The sequence below is a fragment of the Lemur catta genome, chromosome 10, assembly GCF_020740605.2.
Source record: "Lemur catta isolate mLemCat1 chromosome 10, mLemCat1.pri, whole genome shotgun sequence".
In the NCBI taxonomy this organism is placed as follows: domain Eukaryota; kingdom Metazoa; phylum Chordata; class Mammalia; order Primates; family Lemuridae; genus Lemur; species Lemur catta.
Window position 1 is genome coordinate 65,392,975 of NC_059137.1, and position 26,296 is coordinate 65,419,270.

At 49.2% G+C, this 26,296-nt stretch overlaps 1 protein-coding gene across 1 annotated transcript in view; it reads right to left on the minus strand.

Moving 5' to 3' along the window:
* The window catches only part of APBA1 (amyloid beta precursor protein binding family A member 1), a 60,239-nt gene that overhangs the window by 3,680 nt on the left and 30,263 nt on the right, over positions 1-26,296 (minus strand). Inside the window, exons 5-10 of the mRNA XM_045562407.1 lie at positions 17,662-17,694; positions 16,236-16,322; positions 15,459-15,644; positions 11,330-11,509; positions 8,862-9,074; positions 1,182-1,301 (exon numbers count right to left, since the gene is read on the minus strand). Of these exons, the coding sequence (XP_045418363.1) occupies positions 1,182-1,301; positions 8,862-9,074; positions 11,330-11,509; positions 15,459-15,644; positions 16,236-16,322; positions 17,662-17,694 (819 nt within the window). The remainder of the gene's footprint in view (positions 1-1,181; positions 1,302-8,861; positions 9,075-11,329; positions 11,510-15,458; positions 15,645-16,235; positions 16,323-17,661; positions 17,695-26,296) is intronic.

Consider the following 26,296-nt stretch of genomic DNA (forward strand, 5'->3'; position numbering starts at 1 on the left):
GATAAAACTGAGGGTCCCAATGGACCCATGTGTTGCTGGACAACTCTTGGCTCCTATCTGAACAACTTTTAATATTATTCAAATATGAACGATGCAAATGAGTATAAACAGATACAAAGATGGTGTCAGACCCCGGCTATAAGGAGCAACCCTCACTCCCCTGCTAACAAGCAAACGAGGCGACTCCGGTGCAAAGAACAGTAAGAGTGGGGATGGATATTTCAACTCTGGGAATTACAAAGGTATTTCTAAACCTCAAAATGTATGTGGAATAAAATTTTAATCACCTAGGACTCTTAACTGAGAGTTAACGGGGCAAAAAGTATAGGGTTCTTCTGTCTGGAAAGATGAACACAGAGGGAGGGCGGGCACATTCTGTAGAATGAAGATTACAGACAGAGAACATCTGCCGGCAAAGCCCAGAAATTACTACACGTCCAGAACGAGGAAACCCAGATAAAAAGAGTATCACTGAGTACAGGGTTTCTGTTGGGAGGCAGAAAAGGAAACAGTGGTGAAGGCTGCACAACATCACGAACGTACTTAATACCACTGAGTTGTACATTTAACAATGGTTAAAACTGTAAATTTTAGGTTATGCATACTTTACCATAATTTAAAAAAAGAAAATGTTAAGGAAGCATTATTTTAAGACAGATGTGATACAAATACTCCTTATTCCAAGTGCCAGTTTAGGTTACACAGGGCAGTGAGTGAAGCACAGACCACGTGTGCAGACGGCCACAGGGCAGCGGCTCCCGGGCTGGGCTGCACCCTGCACAGGACCACCTGCAGCTCCGAGGCCTGGCTGGGCCGCCCCCAGTGCCCCCGCCGCCCAGGCCTGGGATTCCCGGCAGCCCTGCGGTGGCCTCTGTGTGCAGCCTGAATGGACAGCCGTAGGCCCTGAGCGGAGGAGGGCCCTGGTGGGAACATCCCAAACTCGCTCAAGGTGGCAGCCGGGAGGGCAGCCTGCCTCACAGAAACGCTGGGCTCTGGGTGGCATTCTCTGCCCGAAGGGAGAGAGAGTCATCCACAGAGGGAGTTGAGCCTGCCTTGATCCACTCAGCCCCTTCCTTGATGGATTCTTTCAGGAAACAAACCGGCTTAAGAGAAAAAAAGACAAATGTGCTAGATTTATTTGTCAACATTTTGGGAAAGGGAGTGGAGAGTGCTGTACTTACAATTCCATTCTGGACGCTGAAGCCCAGCTGGTAGCGAAGGTCTGGTCTCCTGATCAACACGGTGGTCACCGGAGGACATCTCACGATATTCAGCTTCACCCGGGACTGATTCTTTAAGCCCTGAGCAAGAGTAAAGTGCAGAGGGTATGGTGACCGCCGAGGCAGGCAGTGCCAGCGGCGAGAGCAGCCCCAGAGAGCCTCCCGAGGTACCTGCTGCCCGCGGCGCCCGAGCTGGGACAGTCACCGCCAGGCTCTGCCAACCCGGGGAGAAAACCGTGTGGTTTAGATGGTGCCCTTCAGCCCATGCAGAGATTGTATTCTGTGGGCAATGTCTCCATTTGGGGAAATGGGCCGTGTTCAAGGCATGGGATGAAAGTGGCTGTTGTGCAGTTATGAGGAAGTGCCACATGTGCTTTGTGGCTTGAAAGATGAAGGGTGTACAGTAAGGAGACAGACAAGTGGGAAATGGGACTTTTTCTCCAAAAGGCAAACTCTAGCAGTGACTCTTCTTCTAGCAAAGGACATCTGAGTCACAGCAACCGGCTTGAGTCACCTGTTGCTATGGGCTCTGCCGGCCCTCTTCCCTGCTCTCTCTGCCTACTGCAGACTGTACAGCTTGTCAACATCCCCACAGCAGCTGGGGACCCCCATCAGTGTGTGCCTCCTGGGGTGGGGTGCGGGTTGTAGGATGGGTGCTGATGGAGAAGGCAGGAGAAGAAATAAGACTTGAAGATTATATATGGTTTCATAACCCTTGATGACTCGTCCCTCCTTCTAAGTCAGAACGGAGTGTAGAGGGAAAGCCAGTCTTTGGCTATAAAAAAGAGACTGGTCTGAGAGTCTGTTCAGAGCTTCCTCCACCCAACTGTGGTCTAAGCTGAGCTCAGGCGAGGGCTCCTGTCCTCTGATCACACTCACAGTGGTGACAGCAGCCCTCGTCTGCTCAGGAGCATCTCCTTTGGAAAACCATCACCGAGCCACACCTGCCCTCACTCAGCAGTGGAAAGGTTTGCTCCTACAGCCCAACCGACTCGGCTGTCGACTTCGCCCTAAGCGAAGGGTCCCAGGCAAAAGTAACAGCCCCGGAAGAGACATCCATCTTCCAGGTCTCCCCAGACTTCCTGCCCTGCTTCAGAAGTCCTGCTTACTGGATGGTGTGGACACAATGGCCTACGGCAGGTGCTTCCCAACCCCTTCCAGGCACGGCATGGGGAGACGTACATCAGGGTAAACGGACCACACTGCTGTGGCTGGAGGCCCCGCTGCCCCCGGCTCTGCTCTGAGGGCTGAGGCAGGAGACGTCGGAGCACTCGGTGGGAAGCGTCTGCCTGCCTGGACCCCCACGTAGCAAGGCCAGATGACTGGGCATGGCTTAAGGTCAGCCAGTCCCTCTCCTCTGAAGGGCCAGGGGTGAAGGCAAAAATTGTTCCTAAGAGATGGTACTGTGGGGTGGGCCACCTCCCCTCCAGGAGAGAGCAGCCACCAGCAGGGGCACAAGGTAGGCTTATTCTATCCAAGGCCACGCCATCCCCTAGGGACAGCACTGATCAAGTCACAAACGGGGCCAGTTTGTGTCCTCTACAAGCAAAGCACAAAGAGAGGCCTGGGAGACGGATGATGAACCCACGAAAGTATGCACGAAGGCTGCATCTTATCCTGTAAGTAGAAATCCACACTCCCCACAGCCACTGCTGCCAACTGTCACTCCTTGGCCAGTCGGCAAAATCTCTTCTGTGGGAGGTCAGGACTTGTATGTCACATTTTATAGATAAGGACATAGAAACAGAACCTACTTTGTCCAAGGGCCCTGTGGGGTCAGGATTGGGCCTATGAATCCCCCGCTCAGGCCTCTACCTCCTTCCTTGCACAGTAGGATGTGAGGCTGGTGTTAGGAGACTTCAGTGCAAACAGGATTTGTGGCAAGAGTGCTGCTTTGAGTGGCAGAAGTGGCCCCTGCACCTTTTGTTTCTCAGTAACGAGAATATGCTTCCAATTGAGGGACAGATGCCGGCTACTTTGCCCCTGGTCATCTGGCTTTACTATGCTTGGCCAACGGGTAAACACCAATAGATCTCAACCCCCACTCCAGCAGCATCAGCGTCACCTGGCCACTTGTTAGAAAGGCAAATTCTGGGCTTCATCCCAGACCCATTAAATCAGAAAATCTGGGGGTGAGACCCAACGATCTGTGTGATAACGTGTGTCCCACGGGATTCTGATGCATGTTCAATTTTGAAAACAGCTGGTACAGACGACCACTGCAGAGCAATGTCCTTACCTGCACCCAGGTGATTAGTTTCAATTAGATTCTAGTCTTCCAAGAGAAGACTAGATCCAAAGATGTCAATGTGCTAGTCACACCTGCGGCCAGTGTGCTCGGTGAGAGTAGGTGCTAGCAAGGCTGGGGTGAAGGTGGCTTGTGGGAGCCCTGGCTGCCCCCTCACTGCACAGCCTGACCCCTGGTCAGCCGTCCCCACATCTGTGCCACGTGTGAGCACCCTAAGATCACTGCTGCACCAAAACCCACCCTGATGATAAAACCACCCAAATCACAATGACAGTAATTACCTGTCCTTGAACACTCTCTCCTGCCTGGCACTGACCTGGAAATTCACAGAGCTATCTCATTTAAAGTGGCAGCTGTAATGATTCCCATTTTAGAGAAGAGGTAACAGAGGCTCAGAGATACTAAGTGACTCTCTCCAGTTCACAAACAGCAAGATTCAATCCTATGTCTGTTTGTATTCAAAACCCACAGTATTTTCTCTTCGCGACAAATCATGAAACTCACTAAAGCCTCTTCCAGTTCTAATTTCTATGACTGGACCCTTTTTCATGTGTGTTTTTTTCCTAAATGTCTTTGCCTGTGATGCCAAATCTCAACCATTCTGCTGAAAAACACCTATTCCTAAAACTGAAATAGGCCTCTTTTGTGGGGTGGGGCCACAGTGAAGGCAGCTCAGACATCACACGTGCATGTATTTCTCTCTCCTTCGAGGGCTTCCTCTTTCTCATCCACTTAATATTTATTGACCACTTGCTATGTGCCAATAAATGTGTTAGGTGCTGGAGGTGTGGTGGTTGGAGCCCTCTCCTGGGCCTCCAGGAGCTCAGGGGACGGCTGGACAAGAGAGAGAAAAGGGTGCCAACTCCCCGCACCTCTCTCTCTCCAATCACGCACCAGGAGACCAGGAATTTGTAGGAACCGAGGGATAAGAATACTGAAGACAGTAGCATGTTGTTAGAATCTCAACCCTTCAGGCAAAGCCACCTGCTTTACATGTTTACACCTATTAACCACTGGGATTATTTAGGAATGCTTGTGTGATACAGAAAATGTTACCCAGCATACCAAAAAGCAAGAGAATGGCTCTATTTTCTCAATGTTGCCTAAAAAATTCACATGACTCTGGTGGGTTCTTTCCTTCCGTGTGAATTGATTTAAGATGCCTGATATACCCCTCAGTGAAAGATTGTCTAGATGGGGGAAAATGTGCTGCAAGATGAGGCTTAGAGAAATGGCAATTGGAAATAAGCAGACCATGCATTTGCTCTGCCGTTCCTAATCAATGTTTCAAGTTGGGTCCCATTAACTCAGATTTCTGAACTGCCATTTTATTGGAGGTGCCAATTAAATAAAGGGGGTCATTTGGTCCCCATGACAACAGTGGAATGGTGCAGCAAATTAAGAAATACGGTGGGAGGGGAAGGGTAGAGAAGAGGGGAGGGGAGGGAAGCCAGAATGGTCTCTATAGCAACAGGAGAGCAGAACCATTATGATCCCATGGAAGGCAAGGGAAGCTGTGCTCTAGCATAAAAAAGAACAAAAACCCAGGGGGCAGGACCATGGAGGCAATGGCATGAAAAGAGGCAGACTGTAGTATGTTTCACCTATTGATAATTATGCTTTGGGAATTAATTATGACAGGAAAAATAGGAGCTAGGAAAAAAGTAATTAAGATAATTCGGTATCTATAACTCTTCTCTAGAAATCGATTCAAATTTCCTACAACCTGGGGAGGGAAAGGACAACCAGAATTAAGGTGGCAAGACGCAGAATATCCCACTTTAGAACCCTGGTCTTCAAAGCGTGGCCTGCAGACTGGTGATGTCACCCCCCGGGGAGCCTGCTGAAAATGCAGAAGCCCACCTAGACCTGCTGAATCAGAACCTGAATTTGAACAGATCCCCGGGTGGTTCCAATCAGTTTGGAAGCACCAATTTATCACGATGAGAGGCGCTTGCTAAAGTCTCTACAAAGAGCGCCGAGACACACTGAAGCCAATCTGAGCACGCAGCATGAAGACACCCAGAACGCTGCCCTGCAGTGGCCCAGGGTGGGCATGGGGCAGTGGGCGCATCTGCCCAGGTGCAGGCAGACAGGGCTGTGCTGTCGAGAGGAGAAGGCAGCCTGCATTGGAATCGCAGTTCTGGCTGTTCTCAGTGGCGATCGTCTTCCACAGCCAGGGGACCACGCATGGCCCATCCCGCTTTCCCACCGCAAAAGGCGAGGGATGCGTCTTGGCAAGGAAGGCGGCTGTGCTCTCACTGGGGCCTGCCCCACTACGTACTTCGCTGAGGGTGGCCACGAAGGCATCGCTTTCCTGACTCTCCATCTTCATCACTTACATCTCTTTCATCACCTTTTAATTTTATGGTTCCATAGAGACTGGACTTATAGACACCAAAGTTCAGCTCCTCAAATAAACCTTTTCCCCTTAGGAAACCGCTCAGACAGGGCTCGGTCTGTACTTCGTTTCCACCTTGATGTGATCCCCGTGCTGCAGGACGCAGGCTGCCCGCTGGGCCTTCCTCTCTGGTCCGCGCACGGATGAGGCAGGCAGGGGTGCACAAGGGGGATCGGGACTCGCCAGCTGGGGCCCTGAGAGAGTCGTCTGGGCCTGTAGGGTCTCAGATGGCTCATCTGTGAACCTGGTGTTTGCCGTCCCCCTCGTGGGCTGTGCTGAGAAGGAAGGGGGTGACTTGAGCCGGCCAGACCTGGTGCCTCACCAGGGGCTGTTCCTGCCCCAGTGTTTCCCCACCTTCATTTCAGTATCCCCTTGTCTCAGTCTGTTCTCACTCTGCCAGGACAAAGTGCCATAGGCTGGTGGCTTATACACAACAGGCATTTGTGTCTCACAGTTCTGGAGGCTGCAAGTCCAAGACGAGGGTGACGGCATGACTGGGTTCTGGTGGGGCCCCTCTTCCAGGCTGTAGACCGCTGAATTCTTGTAGTATCTTCATACAGCAAAAAGACAGCAAGAGAGCTCCCTGGGGTCCTTTTGTAAGGGCACTAATCCCATCCATGAGGGCTCCACCCTCATGAACTAATCACCTCCCAAAGGCCCCACCTCCTGATAGCATCACACTGGGATTAGGGTTTCAACCTATGAATTTTGGGGGAACACATTCAGTCCATAATACCTCTCTCCAAAATCATCCCCCCCAAACCCAGATCAATTTCCTAAGAACCTCCTGCGCCAACGTCCTGCTCTCACTGAGTTCTCTCCCCAACGTGGCAACTCCTCTACTCCCGAGGCAGGGTTTCCCACTCTCAGCACAAATTATCCATTTTGGGCTGGATAATTCTTTGCTGTGACACCATCCTGTACATTGTTGGATGAGAGCTGCTGCCCTGGCTGAGAACCCCTGGCTGAGAACTACTGCCCAAGGCCTGGCCTCGGATCTAGAATTTGACCAGACACCCTCCCTGGGATGACTCTGTATTAAAGGCAGGATGTCAGGTGGCTGAGTGACCTCGCTCCTCCAGTGACCAGCTGCGTGACCTTGGATGATTACGTCCTCTCTCTCTGTGCCTCAGCTTCCTAGCGTGTACGGTGGACATAGCCATATGCCTGCCCCCGAGAAGGCTGCGGTAAGGGCACAGAGAGTTCATCCACATGTGTTCTTGGAGTGGTGCCAGGTGCCCGGCACCGATCGCTGTTAGTGCCATCAGTCCTTTCAGTTCTCCCCAATCAGACCAAGCTCCCTGGTGTGGGGCTGGCACCTACTGTGTCTCTGGGTCCCACAGCCCTCGGTAGTTCTCACACGTGCACGCAAGGTGTGCAATAAGTAACTTGTTCACTGGGGGGAGAGAGAGACTCCCCCTACCTTCACCCACCCTCCACCTCTCCACGCCACCATGGCAACACCAGGCCAGGCTCGAACCCTGTCTCTCTCTGGCTCGACGCCAGCCCACTGGCCATTAACTCAAGCAGAAACTTCCAAGGCCCGTTTTCCTTTCTGCTACTGGCCTAGGTTTTACGCAAGGTCAGCTTAAAAAAATCACATGAAATTGTCCCTCCTCTGATTGCTTGCAGCCCTTCACCTCCACGTTGCTATTCGGGCCGCAGAACCCTTTCATGTCAGTAATTATCCTCCGCACGCACGCTGTCATCCCGCGCCCCCAGCTCCGCTCAGCGCGAACAGAGGCCCAATTAAACAGGTCTGAATGAATATGCATGTTCACAGCAGATTCTCTAATCTTATCTTGAACGGGTAATAAGCAAGAGGCAGAATTTACTTAGGTAGAAGATGTAACAAAAAGAAATTAAAGGAGGCCAAAAAGGACTATTTTTTTGCAGGTGTGATTATCTCGTGTGGAATTAGAATTTAATCCGTTTCATTAAAAACAAAGGGACACCATTCCTGTGTCCTATCCACACACCTTCACCTCCCACTGCAGACCCTTGGCCCGAGGAGGCTGGCTGTGTGATTTTCTGTTGCTCATAATGACTATTGCATGAATTTACTCCTTCCCTTCCCTCCCTTTCTCTCTAGTGCATTCTCTCTCCTTCTCTCCCCTCTCTCTCCTCTCCTCCCCCAACACATGCACACACACACACACACATAGATAGAAAACCCTGCCCCCTGCAGGACCAAAAAAAAGGTTGTACAACGCTGGTCTGCCCACAGTGGCACAGTGCGTGGGGCTGTGTGTTGCTGGGGTCTGCAGACGCTGTCGTGGAGGATGCTGTTCTTGGTCACGCTGGCTGTGAAATCAGCCAAGTACCAATGTGCTCAAAAGACTACACACGGATGCTGCATTTCTAAGATGAAAATCTAATTTTTCTCAAATATTCACATTTAATTTTCCTTTAAATAGCTTTTCTCAGCCTTATGTAATAGAATCAGTTCAGGGTTGAACGAGAAGTGTGTATGTTCAGGAATGAAAAGGAGTATGTGGACCAGAACAGTCTCCTTCTGCTTATCGCAGCCAGCACAGGGGACAGCGTTCCCCAGGCTCTGGGGGAGGACAGGCTCGCCTGCGTCACAGCCAGGGCCACTAGGAAGGAAAAAGCACGCTCGGATTTGGAGCATTTCCATGATTTCTAACAGGGATGACAAGTCACGTCAAGTACACCTGGCTGACCGGAGACATCTGTGTGGATTACCGAGCTGAGGAAGTTGTGCTGAGGCTGAGCCTAGGCTTAGTGGGAGAGTGCTGGGATTGACTGGTGATGCCTGCCGTGGGCATGCCCTTGGAGAGCAGTGTTACGTGAACCAACGCACTAGCCCTGATCTAAAATCGATGTCAGGAAAGAATCTGTAAACAGTAACTTGTGTCTTCCTTGGTGCCTGACACTTAGGATACATTCACAATTATTAATGATTAGATGGCATCACACTCCATGTCATTTCCGATCTACAATAGCAGCTGATTCCCCCCTGTTCAGGTACCTTAATAATGCTCTGGCAGGTGGACAGAGGCAGGCCCACCAGGCTGGTGCCATTAATGGACATAATCTGGTCCCCAATGTTCAGTTTCCCCGACTTCTCCGCAGGGCCTCCGTGCATCATGCTGGCGATGATGACGGTGGGCAGGATGGACCCCCAGCCAGACTCCACGATCACCACCCCGAGGATCTCTCCTTTCTGCTTCTCAATGAAAACCTGCAAGGAGAGAAATATCAGAAAGCCTGAATTGGTAACCATCTGGGGCAGCAGCAGAAATCAAAGCCTCCCCCTCTCCTCCGCCCCGGTGCGTCCCTGCCATCTCCACACTCCACAGCATTTGGAATTTGTAAGAAACAATTTCACACAGGTCTACATTCTTTTCTGTAATTCACTCTTGCTTCACGCAAGCAATCTCGCCTCAGCACACAACCATGAGGGGCACCAGGGTTTTTTTTTTGGTTTTTGTTTTTTTAAATTTCTGTATCCCCAAGTGGCAGGGGAAAGAGATTCTGTCGGTGGGAGCTTCGGTGGTGTGTTACGGTTTCCAGAAATAGGTTTTTGAATTCCATGCACGGGGTACCCCCTCCCACAGTGCTTCATAAAGTCTCTCCGGCATTTAAGATTCTCGAGTTAAAAATAAATAAACACATAGAAACACCTCCCTACAAGGAGAAAGTTGAGGAAAAAGAAAAAAAGGGACGCTGAAGTTATTGCAACCGAAAGGTGGGGACTGCACCCAGGAAGACCACATCCTGCGTGTGTGTCATCTTTTTGTGACCTTCGCTGGCAGGGCAGGGAAGACAGGAGTCAGCGTCGGACACCTGCGTTCTGGGGAGGCTTCCAGAGCTGCCACGGAAGGGAAAGACACTTCTTGGGGGCATCCGACCAAGAGAGTGTACGTGTTACTTACTGGGGCCTGACAAAGTCCCCTTTCCAGGCTGGTTTCCTGTCCCCCAGCTGCTGACGCTCACAGGTGGCCCCTTCCCTGAAGAACTGTCCTTAGCCAAATGGGAGAGACTGTTGTTATGAGGTGAATTGTGTCCTCCCAAAATCGTATGTTGAAGTCTGAAACCCCAGTACCTTAGTCTGGGACTTTATTTGGAGATGAAGTCTTTACAGAAGTAATCAATTTTGAATGAGGTTATTAGGAAAGGCCCTAATCCAACATGACCAGAGTCCTTATAAGAGGAGGAAATTTGGATAAAGACATGCGTAGAGGGAAGGCAGCCATCTACAAGCCAAGGACAGAGGCTTGGAACAGGGACTTCTCTTACGGCTCTCAGAAGGAACCGCCCCTGCCAACACCTTGGTTTTGGACTCTGGCCTCCAGCTCTGGGAGACAGTAAGTTTCTGTTGTTCAAGATGCCTAGTCTGTGGTACTTCATCCCAGAAGCCCTGACAAACCAATATCCCCCTGCCCGACCTTGCTCAATGGCTGGCACGGGGTACAAAGGCCTGCCAGCTCTCTTGCCCCAAGGTGGGACAAGTCTGTCCTACAGTCTGTGCACCCGAGCTTCCCTGTGGATCAGAAGGAAGCTCATGCCCAGCAAGACCACACTCTTCCTCCGTGCCCCACCACTCGCTTCCCGCACTCCCCTCTGTTCTGGGCGCAGTCCCCCCCATAAGCCTCCTGACCAGGAATCTCCGCCTCCAGCTCTGCTTCTGGGAACCTGACTCCAGGCACCTAACAGACACCAGCGGACCAAAAGACCACTTTCTCATTACAGGTTCTTTTTACCTTATGGGATAAAGTCCAAAGCCCTCAGCATACTTGCAAGCCCTCCGGGTCTGATGGGGACCTCTGCAGGTCTCTGTGTGGCTTTTCCTGGGCCCGCCCCCTGTTCCAGCCAAGCCACTCCCTTCCCGATTCCCCAGACAAATCTGGAGCGTTCTGACCTTCAGGCTTCGTTCGGTACTGTTGCTCTGGCCCAGTCCTCTGTTCGCCCCTGCCTTTCCCAGTAGTCCCCAGAGCTCCAGACCAGCTCAGATGGCCCCGTCGTCTTCTAGATAATCCTGCAGAGCTTGGTCTAGTGCAGTGGGGCCGCCCCTGGGGGAGCACAGAGTCTCTTATCTGAAACTCAAGATCTGTTCCATTTTGCCGAGTGGAATTGGCTTTGACTAGTGCTTGTACCTGGCACCGTCATTTAACTTTTTGGTACCCTTGCCTAGATGGCAGGCTTCATCAGGGCAGAGTTCAGGTCCTAACCACCTCTGGAACCCACCTACAACGGAGCTCAGGGTGCCCGGGAGCAGAAGATGCGCTGCCTCTCTGTCTACACTGATCCATAATAGTATTTAACGACAGGGCCCCGCGAGCGGGAGCCAGAGGTGGGCGTGAGCTCCTTCACAGTGTCCTGCCAGTGCGCTCTCATCCTCCACTCTGCCTTCACTTCTGCAGCAGAGCTGTCCGCTCCTCTCCGGGTCCCCGCCGGCTGACCCAGCCTGGAGAACAGCTTCGGGAAGGTACTTACGTCTTTGCAGTTCTCCGACTTGGAGAAGTGGATCAGGTCGTCATTGTACATGTCCTGGGTGCTGAGCAGGTCGCTGTACTCCTTCTGGCTGAGATCTTCGGGGTTAATCCCGTTGGCCCTGAGGAACTCCTGGTAGGCCACGCTGAAGGCCTGCCCGATGGACTGCGCGATCAGCTGGGCCTGGGGTGGCAGCCAGAGGGGAAGGGTGGCCGTCAGCGGGTGACGCGCTTGGCGGACGGCCTGGCGCCCTTCCCCACCCAGACTGTGGTCCTCCTAAAGTTGAAGGAGCCTCAGACCAGTGGCCAGTGGCTCCCCATGGGGCACCAGTGCCCACCACGGGCCATTTTCAAAATTACTAGGGACATTTTTGATGATGACGCTGACCACGTTATGATCAGTGGACAGGAATCCGAGATGCTGGACATCCTGCCGCGCAGGGCCTGCCCTACACAATGAGGAGTCCTCCTACCTCCTGAGCAATGTTCAAATCTCCCACTGCACATTCAGGTACACGTGACACCTGTGTCTAATCATCTGAGTGCAGGACTCAACTCTAATTTATATATAAACGCAAAAGCTTTCATTGCGTGGCTTTAAAACACATTGAATGTTTTAAGAATAATACTGTGTACACTGACAGAAGCTGGTATTTTGCTTTGTCCAGCACTTTGCCAGGAGGAAGCTTCATGGCTGGAAAATCACCAACATCAGCGCTGCTCATGGTACTCAAGTTGCCAATAAATCACATCCCTACCAACCTGCACATCTGCTGTTGTGCACGGTGATCCTGCATGTATGTATGTGTATATGTACATGTGTGTGTGTATATTCTTATTTAGCCCTCAATGAGAAATGTCAAATAGAAAGTGCTTACAATATTCCACTGCATACTGTGCTCTCATATATCCAGACTTATTAGTCAAGTAGATATAAGCATCTAACTACTTCGCCATGCCTTTCAGAATGATTGGACCCAAGTATTTATATATTGTAGTACAATTTTATTTTCACTTGCTCTCCTTTTATTTCTCCTTTGTATTTAATATTACGTTTATGGCCATACTTTGATTATTTTGTGAAAGGTGTTTCAAAAGGAGAGGTTATATATTAACTATGAATGGCATTTCAGGATAATGGGGCACTATAAAATATTTGCCACAGAAAGGGAGTGTTGGTCCCACAGAGTTGAGAACTCTGATCCAGTCCAACCCTCACTGCATTTCCCAGTTGGGGAGACTGAGGCCCAGAGACACAAAGGAACCTCTCAAGGTCACACGGCTCACAGGAGGGGAACTTGGCTTTCATCCTTCCTTCTCCTGCACTGGGCTTTGATGACTTTTCCCTGCATCAATTAAGCAACGTTATTAATCAGGACAGCCAGCAAGTGAGCACTACGCTGCATTAGAGGGCCATCACGTGAATCCTCACATCAATTCTGTGACAGATGTTAGCATGACTGGTCCACGATCCCTCATCCGAAACTCTTGAGGCCGTATTTCAGAATTCAGACATTTTCAGATTTCGGAAAGGTAACTAGGTACATATACTGGACACCGTGCAATAATGCTTGCAGGGCCTGGGGAAGCGCCCTGTAAATGAACACAGCAACACTTCCGCGGCAAGATGTATAAAATGCACGGTAAGCCAGACAAATCCTATGCGTTGCCTCGTGGCAGCTGGAGTCAGGTCCCTCGGCCAACTGACTGCAAAAACCCTTTTAGTTTCCCAGAGCTTTTTAGGCTTTGGAATCATAGACCTGTGTTACTGTTCGAATCGGACAGCTCAGGAAGCTGAGGTGAGAGGTGAAGCTGCCGACTCCCTGAGAAGGGGGTGAGGCCGGGGGCTGGATCCAGAGCCCACCCTCTTGCCTACCACACCGGCAGCCTCGCCGTGGAATTCTCGTGGGCAGAAAAGCAAAACCAAAGGAGAAAGCCTCTAGAGCAATGTTTCAAACACACACACCAATTCTAACCTCCATTCCCTTTCCCTATCTTCCCTAATGGTTAGTAAAAGCAGCTCATTAACAGTGAAACCAGAACTTCCTGTGTGGCCGGCCACGGGGAAAGAAATGTTTAACTTTTCTCACTCTGAGAATCTGGGGACTTCACAGGCTACAGGTCACATCGAGAACCACCACCCTCCTCCCTGCGGCAAAGCTGGAAGGGAGTGAGGCCTCGTGTCCAGCATCAGACAGGCACATGCAGATGAACTGGGACATTCACCTGGGAACGTGACCACTGGCCTTTCTGATGATCATTAATGGATGCACCTGGCGAACGCACTGGCAGCTGAGACTTAGGGATTGCTTGCCACGTGCCAGCCATCAGGCTTAAGTGCACCATCTACCAGGGTCCCCCAGCAGCCTGATGAGGGAGGCACCACCATTCTACAAGAGAGGAGCCCGAGGCTGAGCAGCTACACAGCTCGAACGCGGAGGCAGGATGCAAATCCGGCTCTCCCAGTTCGGAGCCAACGCGCTCTGTCCACGCTCCTGTGGAAGGACAGGGGTGAGATTCCTGGGTCCATTCTTGTCCTAACTCTTGCTTCTGCATTCTTTCCATTCTTCTCTGATGGGCCCCAAGGGGCCCCAAGGAGAAGAACCCCGTCCTTATGAGCTGCAAGCCAGGTGGAGGTGGCAGGGGCCTTGAGCCTGCTGAGTCACGCTGACTCCACCTTTTCACTAGCCTGCGGGACACAGGAGGCTTAAGATTCCAAATTTTCACTTTTTTGAAACTTTCTGAGAAACTCTTAAAACTCATCCTCTCCCTGTTCTCGTGTCTGGCTCAGCTGTAAAGGAAGGGTCGGGGGAAGAGCAGGGAGAACTTTCAAGCTGTCTGCCCTCCCGGTGACCTTGGCCCGAGGCTGCTTCCTAGAGAACGGGACCAGTAAAGGACGGTGACAAGAAGTTTCAGCATCTCCTCCTCTCTGTGGGCACAGCCGTGACAGCACTGGCTCCCCGGAGAAAAGCAGGATGGCCGCGGGCTCCCAACTCCTTGGAGGAAGGCAATTTCCGCAGCTTGACCGAACACTCCACAGGAGAAAAATGGCCTCTTTTAGAGAGCCAAGGCTACCCCAGGCAATTTTCTTTTAAATGGATAAGGGCTCTCTGCTCCTATGAGAAACAGAGCGTATTCCTCTGCGGCAGGAGGAAGCATTAGCACAGTCAAGGGCATCGACACAGCCCTGAGTGGGTGAGTGGGGTTTTGTGGGGGGCGGGGGAGTCCTGCAGTTCAAAACCACATGGGGTTGTGGCCCATCCTGGAAGGGAGCTTCCAAGGCCTGCCGAGGCCCTGGGAACATCTCAGGAGCTAATGCGATTTGCAGTCTGATGGCCTCACTGGCAGCTCCAGGCATGACCCTGGAAGAAGGCCAAATCAAAGAATGGCTCTGTTGTAAGCAAATGTTCTCTGTTGACCTCATGACTGGGAGAAATGGAGATTAGGAATCACTGGCTTTGTGCCAGGAGGAGCTGGTGGGGTGGGTGGTGCTCCTGTTGTCTGGTGGGGAGGAACGGAGATGCTAACCTTGCTGTAGCCCACAGGACAGTCCTGTGCAACAAAGAACTATCTTCCCCAGATGCCCTGATGCTCAGGGGAGACCTGCTCAGGTCCTTTGGGGACTGACCAAATTCTTCCCACTCTTTCCCTCATTCCAAACTCCCCAGTAGCTTGGCCTTCTTTCTCTTCCTCAAATGAATACAGCAGATCCCTGCCTCAGGGCCTTCGCACTTGCTCCTTCCTTAGCCTCACTTTTTTCAGGTCTCCATTCAAATGTCACCTTCTCAAGAGAGAACAATGTTGACCACCCTACCTGAGCTAGCCCATCCCTCTACCCCCGATCCTCTTTTATTTTTCTGTATAGCACTGCCCACTCCCTCATTTTATATTAAGTATATTTATCTATTTATTTTCTGTCTCCCTTCAACCCTCACAATGAGTCCCTTGTCAGTTTTATTCAGCCTTGTATCCCTAGCACTAGTACAGTACCTGACACATAGTAGGTGCTCAATGAATATACGTTCAACATATGATGAATTAGACTGATTCCAGGTTCTGAGAAATCGAGTGAAACCTGGTCACCCAACAGCCACCCGGGATACCCAGAGGGCGATCAAGGAAGCCATGCTTACGTCCTCCGACTCAAAGACATGGCAGATCATCTTGTACTGTCGTTTTCCATCCTGGGATGGGTGTGAGGCTTCCACGTTCTCCTGGGAGTTGGAGCGGGGCATCCGCCGGCGGGCCATCAGCACCACGATGTTCCCGATGTCCGCGATGTAGGAAATGGTCCTCAGGGGGTGGTCCATCATCGTCTCCTGGAGGTAGGAGGAGAGGGCGGGTAAGTCTGGCATGACATCTAATGGCACATGAGAGGGTCTGCCACCCCACAGCCAGCCAAGTCTGGTCCCCACGCAGGGTGGGCTCCAGGGCCCACCACAGGGACCTTGTTGGCAGATTTATGTCCACCCTCCCAGGCTAGAGCGCATTCCCCTTGGCTAACCCAGAGCAGGAAATGATCTACGGCAGGTGGAAAGAAATAAGAAGTTACAAACATTTCACAATCACTATAGAATCTTGGTGGGGAAGATTAAAAAAAAAAAAGATAAAAAATGTCAGTAGCATGGATGTTTTTTGGTTTTTGGGGGGTGTGTGGTTTTAAACAAATTTTATTAAAAGGCTAGTCTGTCCAATTAATGAGCCCTCTGGTACAAACTTAGGAGAATGCTAAACAACATCCATGCTTTGAGCTTAAAGAAAACAGCCCCAAGCCCCACCCAGCAGCAGGCACTGCAGATACAACCTTCTAGAATATATGCAACCAAGCATCTGTGGCTACAGACACAGGTGGTCCCTGGGTTATAATGCCACCAAACTTCACCTCTAGAAAGGTGGCAGCCAGCTGATACCTGTGTGTCGGCATTCAATACTTTGATCCTCTGGGTAGAAATGAAGAGATCCACCTCGGTCATCGGCTGAGATTCACCTTCAGGAGCCTGAGAAGAAAAAAACGCACCAAGAGAAAGTTTTACTCCGTTACTGTAACCCAGGTGCACAAGGAGTAGGTTAGCTCACACACAAAGGCACCAAGACACAGTCACCAGAACGGCAACGCAGACTCTGGGATTAAATTGCCGAAGCTGAAGGCACCACACAGAGGATGGACACATGGACGAGAGTTCGCATCTCTAGGTCAGACGGGAAAATGTGGGAGCCCCTTTGCCACTTCCCACGTAGAAGCAGTAACTCAAGGAGGTAGGTTTGACTCTGAACGATAACAGGCAATGGCCCTTTCTGCAAGGGTTTTTTTTTTTTGAGACAGAGTGTCACTCTGTTGCCCAGGCTAGAGTGCTGTGGCCTCAGCCTAGCTCACAGCAACCTGAAACTTCTGGGCTCAAGTGATCCTCCTGCCTCAGCCTCCCGAGTAGCTGGAACTATAGGCATGAGCCACCATGCCCAGCTAATTTTTTCAATATATTTTTTAGTTGTCCAGCTAATTTCTATTTTTAGTAGAGACGGGGTCTCGCTCTTGCTCAGGCTGGTCTCAAACTCCTGAGCTTAAACGATCCACCCGCCTCGGCCTCCCAGAGTGCCAGGATTACAGGCGTGAGCCACCGTGCCCGGCCTCTGCAAGGGTTTTGGAGCCCAACACATTGAAGGAATAAGGGCAACTAACTCATACCCGAGGACCCTGAAGAAGTCACTCTGAGTTTGCCCCTGGTTCAGCTGATGACGTTTATAGCAGGTGCAAATGGATCCACCGGGATGCAGTTCTGGTAAGAGAGTCTTCACGTACCACCACAGAAACACAGAAGCAGTTTCCCACTCCTGAAGCCACCCCATTAAGAAAGAGCCCCGATGCCTCAACGTCCCAGGAGTAGTTCATAAGCACCTAGAAGCTCCACAACCAAAAAGCGCAGTCTGGGTTAGGGGTTAACTCCGCACATGTGTGGTTATTAGTGAGTTTTCTTTTTTGCATCCAGCAATCTGACAGATCCACAAGTCAAACGTAACTATAATTGAATGTACTCGAGTCCCTGCCACATCAATGCTCCTGAACGGTTGGAATGTCTACACTACGGTATGATTCATTTAGCATCTCCAATCTGCTCCCTGTCGTTCCTCTGAAGTGAAATGACTAATGAGCAACAGAAAACAGCCACTTTAGGCAACGAAGTTTTGAGAAACGCTGGCTTATGGGGCGGTTCAAAAAGAAATCTGAACAAAAACTTGCTGGATGCAGAAAACAAAAACACGAAAACATAAAAAGGCAAAACGGAAACAAATGAAAAGAACAGGCATAACACCAAGCTGATGAAGTTGTTTGTACTGCACCTTCTTCCTGCTTTTGGCTAATTTCTGGGCCATCTGCTTAGCATGGAACAAACAGAGACAGGAGAATAGTTAGAAAAGAATTCGCAGAGACTCAAAAGTCGAAAAGGGAGCTGACATAGTGGTACCGATTAGAGGTATAAAGCACTTCTGTGGAAGGAGGACTGGCTTTTAAAAAAATCCCACTCTAATTGATTTGCTAACTCAGAATTTAGTAGGTGGTGGAGGCAGTGGGATGAAGGAAATGCATTGAGGTACTTCTTATACTTAACTGTAATTGATCTTTTTAATGAACCAACTTTTGGTTCTGTTGATTTTCTTTATTGTGTGCCTGTTTTTCTAGTCCACTGATTTTAGCCTAGATCTTTATTTCCTTCTACTCTCCTTGGGTTTAGTTTGCTGATTTTTTTCCCCTCAGCTTCCTAACATAAATTATAACTTTTCAAACTTTTTTCTTCTCTGATATTTAAAGCTGTGAATCTCCCTCTAAGCACTGCTTTGGCTGTGTCCCACACATTTTGGTATGTTGCAATTTAATTATTTTTCCATGAAAACATTTTCTAATTTCTACTGTGATTTCTTCTTTGAACCTCGGATTATTTACAATTGTTATTAATTTCACTATATATGGGGGATTTTCTAGTTATCTTTTTGTTATTGATTTTGGAATTCCATGGTGGCCAGAGAACATACTCTGTACGATTTCAATCTTTTGAAACATGCTGATGCTTAGCTACACAGCCCAGCACACGACTGACTCTGGTGAATGTGTCATGTGGACTTCAAAATATACATCCTACAGTTATCGGGAATAGTGTTCTACCAGTGTCAATTAGGTCAATTAAATTGGTTCAGAGTATTGTTCAAATCTTCAATGTACTTGCTGATTTTTTGGTCTGCTTGTTCCACCATTTATTGAGACAGAGGTGTTAAAATCTCCTGCTGTCTCCTAGCTATGCTATAGGGTACACATACATTTAGGATGGTACCCCTTCTTGTTGAATTGACCCTTTCATTGTTCTCCCTTCTTTAGTAATACTTCTTGCCTTAAATCTGTGTAATATAGTTTATACCTAAATAAAAATGAATATATTTCCCTATCGTTCTTAATTATGATAAATGATAACACAGTTGATAAAAGACAGGGACTTTGGGGCTGGACTGTCTAAAACCAAATCCTGGCTCTGCCACCTACTAGTTATGTGACTTTGAGGAAGCGACTTAATGTCTCTGTGCCTCAGTTTCTTCATCTGCAAAATGGGGATAAAAATAGTATCTACCTCATAGCTCTGTTCAGAAGTTAAGATGAATAAATGCAAAGTTCTTCAAATAGTGCCTCGTGTATTACAGGCACTCTGTGTTTGCTGTTATATGATTATAATTTACCAATGTCATGCTGCGATTTCCTGGCTTTCGCTAAGGCTTGCTCTATATGCAGATCTTGTACAAATGAAGGTGAGTCAATGGCCAAACTGCGGACGCTGTCGTGGTGATGGGCGTGGGTGGAGGAGAACTGCTTGCTCATATTCCTTGGTACTCACCTGGCAGGAGAGCTCTTCTGCTCTCAGCAGCACATCTCTATTTCATTAATGACTAAACTGTGTTGCCTGGACTGCCTCGCTGTAGAGAAACTGGATGAGTCAGCCATCCAGTCACCAAATAGATAATCTTTGGCTCACCTAGGAAACTAGGGCAACCCCACGCCCACACACACCCCCCGCAGCTCTCACTGGTGGTCATGAGTTCGTGGAGAACAGTTTGCTCTGAAAAAGTCTGATGGCAGCAAGTGCAAGTGTCACCCTAACTGCTGTGCACTACAGTGGAAATAGTCCCGCAGCGGAGAAGCAGGACAGTGCTGACGCTACACCACACCTGCCTCAGGTACGATCTGCACGACAGATGGCTGCTGTGAGACCTTACTGTTTGTGTTCTACCTGCCCTGAAAGGATATGGCAGGAATACAGGAATTTCCATTCCTTGGATACCAAACCCTAACAACTGTTGGTCCAAATTCTTCAACTCTAGGCAACTGTGATTTCAAAGAACACTTTCAAAGGAAAACAGGTCCACCACTGATGGAATACGCAAGTTCTGTTTTTTGCTATAACTAGTAATGAGGAAGAGGATCCAAAAAGCAAACTGAGTTTTATGGAAGGTATTTTCACATAAGCTTTACGAAGTTAGAAATATTCTATGCCTTTAGAGTAATATTATCTTTCAATCGTTTATAATATCCAGGTGCCCTGCAACAAATTATAATTAAAAATTTAGATGTAACGTTGCCAAAGATGAGGGGTCAGAGCCAGAATGTAAAACAGCAGAAAGAGGTATTTCCAAGAGAAATGTAAGGCCAGTGTGCATCTTAAAGCAGGGACTGACAATATCCATTTAAAGTCTTGTGTCTCATGGGGTTAATAATGGTTTACCACCCATCGGGGTGTGGTGCAAAGGACAACCTGTGGCACCATCCGTCCACTCGCTCAATCCACAATGTGTATTATTTACTGTTGTTAAGACTCTCTAGGTTAGTCACCCTCCTCCCTATTGTATAATATCTTTTCTTTCCCTAGCTGACATTTACTGAGCACTTGCTATGTGCCAGAATCCTTCTAAGCATTTTGCATGTATCAATGTAAGAGCTACAACAACCCTGTGAGGTAGGCACTACATTATCCTCATTTTTCAGAAGAGGGAAATGAGGCACAGAGAGGCTACTTAACTTTCCCAAAGTCACACAGCTGTGAAGTGGCACAATAGAGGTTAAAACCCAGGCCATCTCAATCTACACTTTAAACTACTAGTTGTGCAACCCGGGCAAGCTTCTCATCTGTAAACTGCTCAGCTTGTCTGTAAGACAGGGTTAATAATACCTACCTCACAGGATTCCCTACCTCCTCCATTTGGAGGAGCAGATGGGATAACGTATATGAAGGGCCTGATGCGTCAGTATCCTCTTTACTGATTATAGACTCCTTCAAGCAAGATGGGAAATGACACGATTTAGACCAAGGTATAATGATAAAATTTCAGTTCTGCAATGAAATCCTAATTTTTGACATTTAAAGGAAATCATAAAGTAACGAAAAAAATCTGGTCTTTGGGACAGGCTAGCAAAGCCAGATAGAAGAATATTACATAATGAATGCTCCTTACAAAAATGCATGGGCCACAAAATACCTATGCACTATTGGCGATCTAACTGCATGAGCTTTGCAAATACAGCAAGAATGGAGACGTAGACACCACACACTGCGTGGACACGAAGCAGTCTATGGCTCAGGCAGGGCTCAGCAGGCCACCCTATCTTCTCTCTGAAGAGCAGAGAATGAAGTGGGAATGAGAGCAGAATGTAGGGATGGAGACGTGGTGGAGAAAAAGGGAGACAAGTGAGCTAGCTGCACTGGCTCCAAGTTTGATTCTCTCTAGAGAGTCCGCAGGCATGAGCCCCACACTCCTGGGGCAGAGGCGTGTCTCCACCCAGGGCATGTTAAAGACTGACAGCACGTTGGGCAAAGCGCTCCCCAGAAGTTCCTCCCAAAATATGTTCCAGAGAATACTAGCAACAAGACATTAGCAGAGGTACTATCACATGGTGATCATGTGTTCTGTGCTCAAATAATCATGGGAGCTGCTGGTTAAACAAAGTGAGTGAAATTTCCTTGGCACAGGACTTCACAGAACCTTTAAGAGGAAAACCTGTGTTGCAAATATCCAAAGAGGAGATCTGTTTCGTAGTGTTTCCTGAGCTTATTTGCCAGTGGAACCCTATCAGTGACAAGTCCTCAGCTTGACCAGAACGTTGCAGAGCAGTCAGAAGATGCTCCTTAACACTGGACGGCCCACCTTTCTCTAAGGCAGTGCACATCAGAATCTCCTGGAGGGCTTGTTAGAACAGACTCTTGGGTCCCCATTGTGGGGTACTGGGCAGGTCTGGGTCAGGCCTAACCCCCTGCATTTCTACTAAGTTCCTAGGCAATGCTGACGCTGCTGGCCCAGGGATCACACTTTGAGAACCACTGCTCTAATGCATTCCAAAAGTATATGGGGGCTTCCTGGAAGGATGTTACTTCTCAAAAATCATGCACAACAAAGGCAGAAAGGACACATTAGAGGAGGACCAAAGATGGAAAAAAAAAGTTGAAAAAAATGGCAGATGTCTTCTAATTCTGCTCTTGTGTTCAGGCATGTCTTATTTCTCATATTTTGGTAGGTAGAAAAGCCTTTTTTTGGATAACTAGGCTGTCTTGTATTATTGTTCCTTAAACATTCATTTTGGCTTCTTTTATTGGACTGCAAGTTTCTCAAGGTCAAGAACTGTGTATTGGTTAATTTTTATTCCTAAAATGCCTATCGCTGGAGTCAGAAGTCTACATAGGGACAGTTTGCTTTTTGGGCCAAATTCCTTTGTTTTCTTCTCACATTAAGTTGAAAATGCCTAGCCAACCACGGCTCCAAATTCTCTCTCCATCTGGCAAATGACACTGTAAATTCTTTGTTAAATTAAGAAAACAGTAATCCTTACAACTCCAAGTGTAAATCCAATGAGCAGTGTCCAATTCTCGTGTACAGTTGGTGCTACGTGAGTGACAGATACCACAGTCGACAAACAGAACAAAAATTAAAGACTGCTTTGAAATGGAAACCTACGCATCCGGGTCAGTCTGCTCAGAGATAAAGCAGCACAAATACCAGCACGCACGGTGAGGTATCACTCACAACCATACGGTCAAACCAACAGTGTAGGCAGAGGAAAGAGAGAGGGACAAGATGGTGGTCCCTGCAGGGAGGGAGGGAGGAAGAAGGAAGCAAAGAAACAAAAGGAGGAAAGCACTCCACCTTTGATTAGGTGAAAGCACTGAGTCTGAAATTCCTAGTCAGCTTGGGGTTAAGGACGTTGCTAAATGGATTGCAAAATAGATCCATAGAGCTTTTCTTTCTCCTTCCTTCCTGGGTAGACACTATAAAACCTGTAGCCTTGCAATGCTCTGTGTCCTTTCTGCTGAGGTGGCCTAGAGAACTTGTTCCTGAAAGGTCAGTCTCTCTTTGGGAAACAGTGTGGCACCACCTGCCTTAGAGAGCTGTCTCCCAGGCACGTGTGGACACCATGGTGCAAGCTCCACTTGAGCCCAGCCCAGACTGCTCCGGAGAAACCCTCTCTGTCCCCAGCTTCCCTCTGCATGTGACAAAGTCTCTGTCCCTGCTCCCTGACACAGCCACTTTCTAGGGAGTGCTGAAATAAACAGCCATCTCCACTTACAATTGAAAAATGCTTCCGGCTGGGTATAACATCAAACAATCTGACGAGCGTTTAAATGGATGTAAAAGGAACACAAAGCAGAAAATATTTAATGACAGGCAACAGTTCCTTCCAATGCGTAGAAGCACATTGTAAAATGATACTTGTAAGTTATAAATGAAACGTAACCATTTAATTTTACCACTCTATAATGAATTCCTCACACTAGAGTAATTTGCTTGTAAAAATAAATATATGTTTTCCAGATGCACACTCTGCTCTAGGCAGTTCTAAAATGTATTTATAAACAGAAAGCCTCTATCTTGCTTGTTCTGATTGACACAGCCATCTAATTTTTGGTTCAAATGAACTGTGGAACTTCCGGATACCAACCCTTTGGAAGCCTCCAAGTAAAATTTCTGATTTCTTATGAGGGAGCTGGACTTTAAATAAAAAACAACACTAACAGATACCACCAGGGAAATAAAATATAATTCACCATACAGTTGGCCCTCGTTGGGATCTGGTACAGGGATGCTGCAGTCTACCCTGAACGCTGCTTTATGTTCAGGTGACCTGCCTGCCTTTCCCCCTTAAGGCCATCTGAGTACTACCTGCGTGTCGCCGGGGAACGGAAAGACAGATGCTCTATCTGCAGGAATCCAAAGCTATGAGAAGGCAGACAGGCAAGGTGCCCAAAATGAAGTCGAACCTTAAGGGTTTTGAAAGCTGGATGGATAAAACCTAGGAAAAACTAGCCTCAAAGCAACATACGGTATTCTGTCTCAGGAGTCTTGAGTGCTCCTTTGGGGGCAGAAACTGCTGCTTTGTTCTGAGAGATCCACCTGACCGGGCCCTGGCAGCATTCCTTGATGGGGGCTCTTTGGCACCTTAGTAGAGATGAATCTTGGCCATTTGGCTTTATCTTGGATTTTACAGGGCTGTTGAGCCCACCTGGCTCTGGCCCAGTAAATACCTCCGGTCACCGTGACAACCAGAAGTGCCCCCAGCCATTTCCAAACACAATTTACGGAGGCAGTCCCCATCTGTCAGAGACCCCGAGTGAGGCATGCTGGCCGGGTCTTTGTACCCCCATGGACGCTGGGGAAGCTCACGGCACCACGTGCCTGCGAGACCAGGTGCTGTTTGGTAACCGTGGGACATGTGGAGTTAGAACTGTGTCCCCGTAGACTTAGTTTTTAATGTTCTCTGCTCCGTATGAAATAGGGTGGGACCACGCCTGGAAAGTAGCTTGAGAGGTCTGTGCATTGCTATTTTGCACGTTGTGCCTGGAATATACTAAACGAAGATGGGGAGACCTGCTGGCAGGAGTCACCTCTCTGTGGAAAGGGCAGACAGAGAAACGGAGTCAGGCCAAGTCTGGACAGGCAGCTCCACAGGAACCTGGTATGTTCCCCCCCCCCCCCCCCCCGGCATTACTGAGTGTGAGAGTCCCCAAAGGTACGAAGGTCAGACTTTTTATGGGCTTGTTCTGTTGAGAGCCATGCGGCAAGAGGCATCTCTGTGGGTGGGGTGGGACTTCCCTGGAAAGAACTAGACCTTCCCACGGCCATCACCCTGGGAGAGGCTCATTTTGGGAGAAGACATAAACACTGCAGACGTGGGCCTCAGGGCAGGGCCTCTGGGGCACAGACAGGTTTGTGGGTCCCAGATGGCACGGCTGCGTGGGTCCCTGACATGTGGGAGAACCTAGTGGGTTCTGTGAGGAATCTTGACATCGAGTCTGGCCCATCAGTGTTGTGACAACAGCCACGCTTCAGGCAGTTGTAAGTTACTCCCTGGTTTAAGTCCTCATTGCTGAACCTCAGTAGTCACAGCAAAAGCTGCAGCATGGGCTTGCTGGGGTGTTTGGAGTTAGGAAAGGGCCAGCTGTGAGCTGGGGAAGAAGCGCCCCCTCCCAGTGCAGAGCGGCGGTGAGATCAGGCGCCACGGAGAAGAGGACGCAGTGAGAGGGCCTGGGGTCGTTCACAGGGTCCTGGCAAACCGCAGCTGCCCGGGCAGCCGAGGGCTCCGAGGCACTGTAGTCAGGGCATCAGTGGAAATGTGAGCTAGTTAATCTTCACCACATGGCAGAGCCTGGACATGTGACTGTCACAGCAATCAGCTCAGGTAAGAGGCCCAGAGCAGCCACCTCTGGAATGGCTGGTCACTGCCGCCCTCCACCTCTCGGGTCCGTCTCACCTCGCCCGGCTCCCCCGGCTCCCGGGGCACCTTGTACCCGACAGCCCGCTCTCCCCCTCCTCCGGCCTGATTCATTGTGTCTTCATTTGTGCTGTCCAGCTTGAGGGCGGGGATCTCACTGTATCGATCGCTAGGTTTCCTCCCTCCCCAAACCCTGCGCAGCCCTGCATATGGACATGCACGGGAAATACTTCTTATGTGAGTGAGAGATTAAGGACTCTCGGGGACTGCCTTGTGCTTGTCCTTCTTTCTCATCACGTTACCACACAGACACCAGGATGCAGCTTGGGAATGTGAGAGAAGGTGTGAAATGGGGAAAGGTCGCCTGAGGGAGGAATGCACTTTGACCCATTAAAACTGGATGAAACCAGCTCTGGTTAAGTCCTAACCTGTTCTGCCTCACTGGAAACATCTGGCTCTGGGCTTCAATAGCGATGCTGTGCCTCCCTATGGCTCTTGGTGAAAATGGCCTCATGGCTCGGGGTGGCTGCCCAGTGGCACCAGGTGCTGGTGGCAGAGTGGCATGTGGATGGCATGAGCACACTCTCAGTGTCCCTTTAGTCCTGGTTTGCCCCTGATTCTCGGTGGTTTTGGCATCATGGTGGAGATTCTAGAGCTCTGCATTTCCATGGCAACAAACTGGGTGTGGCTGGTTCAAACTAGCTGTGAATGATTTAAACCAGATGAAAGCGGTTCTTCCCGGATCTTATAGGCTTGCTCCTTTTAAGTCTCGATAAAACAGATTGGAACAGGTTATGACTGGCTCAAACTAGTTTAACCTGGGTTAGACTTGCCCTGCTTGTTCAGACTAGCCAGGTTAGATTTGATCAGATGGTTCCTTTTACTCGAAGCAAGGCAGTTCAGTCTCGCTTGAACAGGGTCAGCTGGTTCAAAAGCAATGCCACCTAATTTGAACCAACTCTGTAACACGACTGTTTAAGTCGCTGACCTCTACTTATCAGTGTAAATCCAGTGATAAACATCTCACATTTGAGACATAATACTCAGAATGACTTCCTTCCTCATTATACCAACTTTTCAAGGTTTATAATCATATGTACTTTTTCTAAATAGATTGTGTTTATAAAGACTCCCATACACTTTGGAAATCTTTTCTCAGTTTAGAACTGTTAGCAGGCATGTGTACGAGTGCCACGTGTGATGTATTCTCAATCCACTCTCTTTTAAGTCGGGACTAGA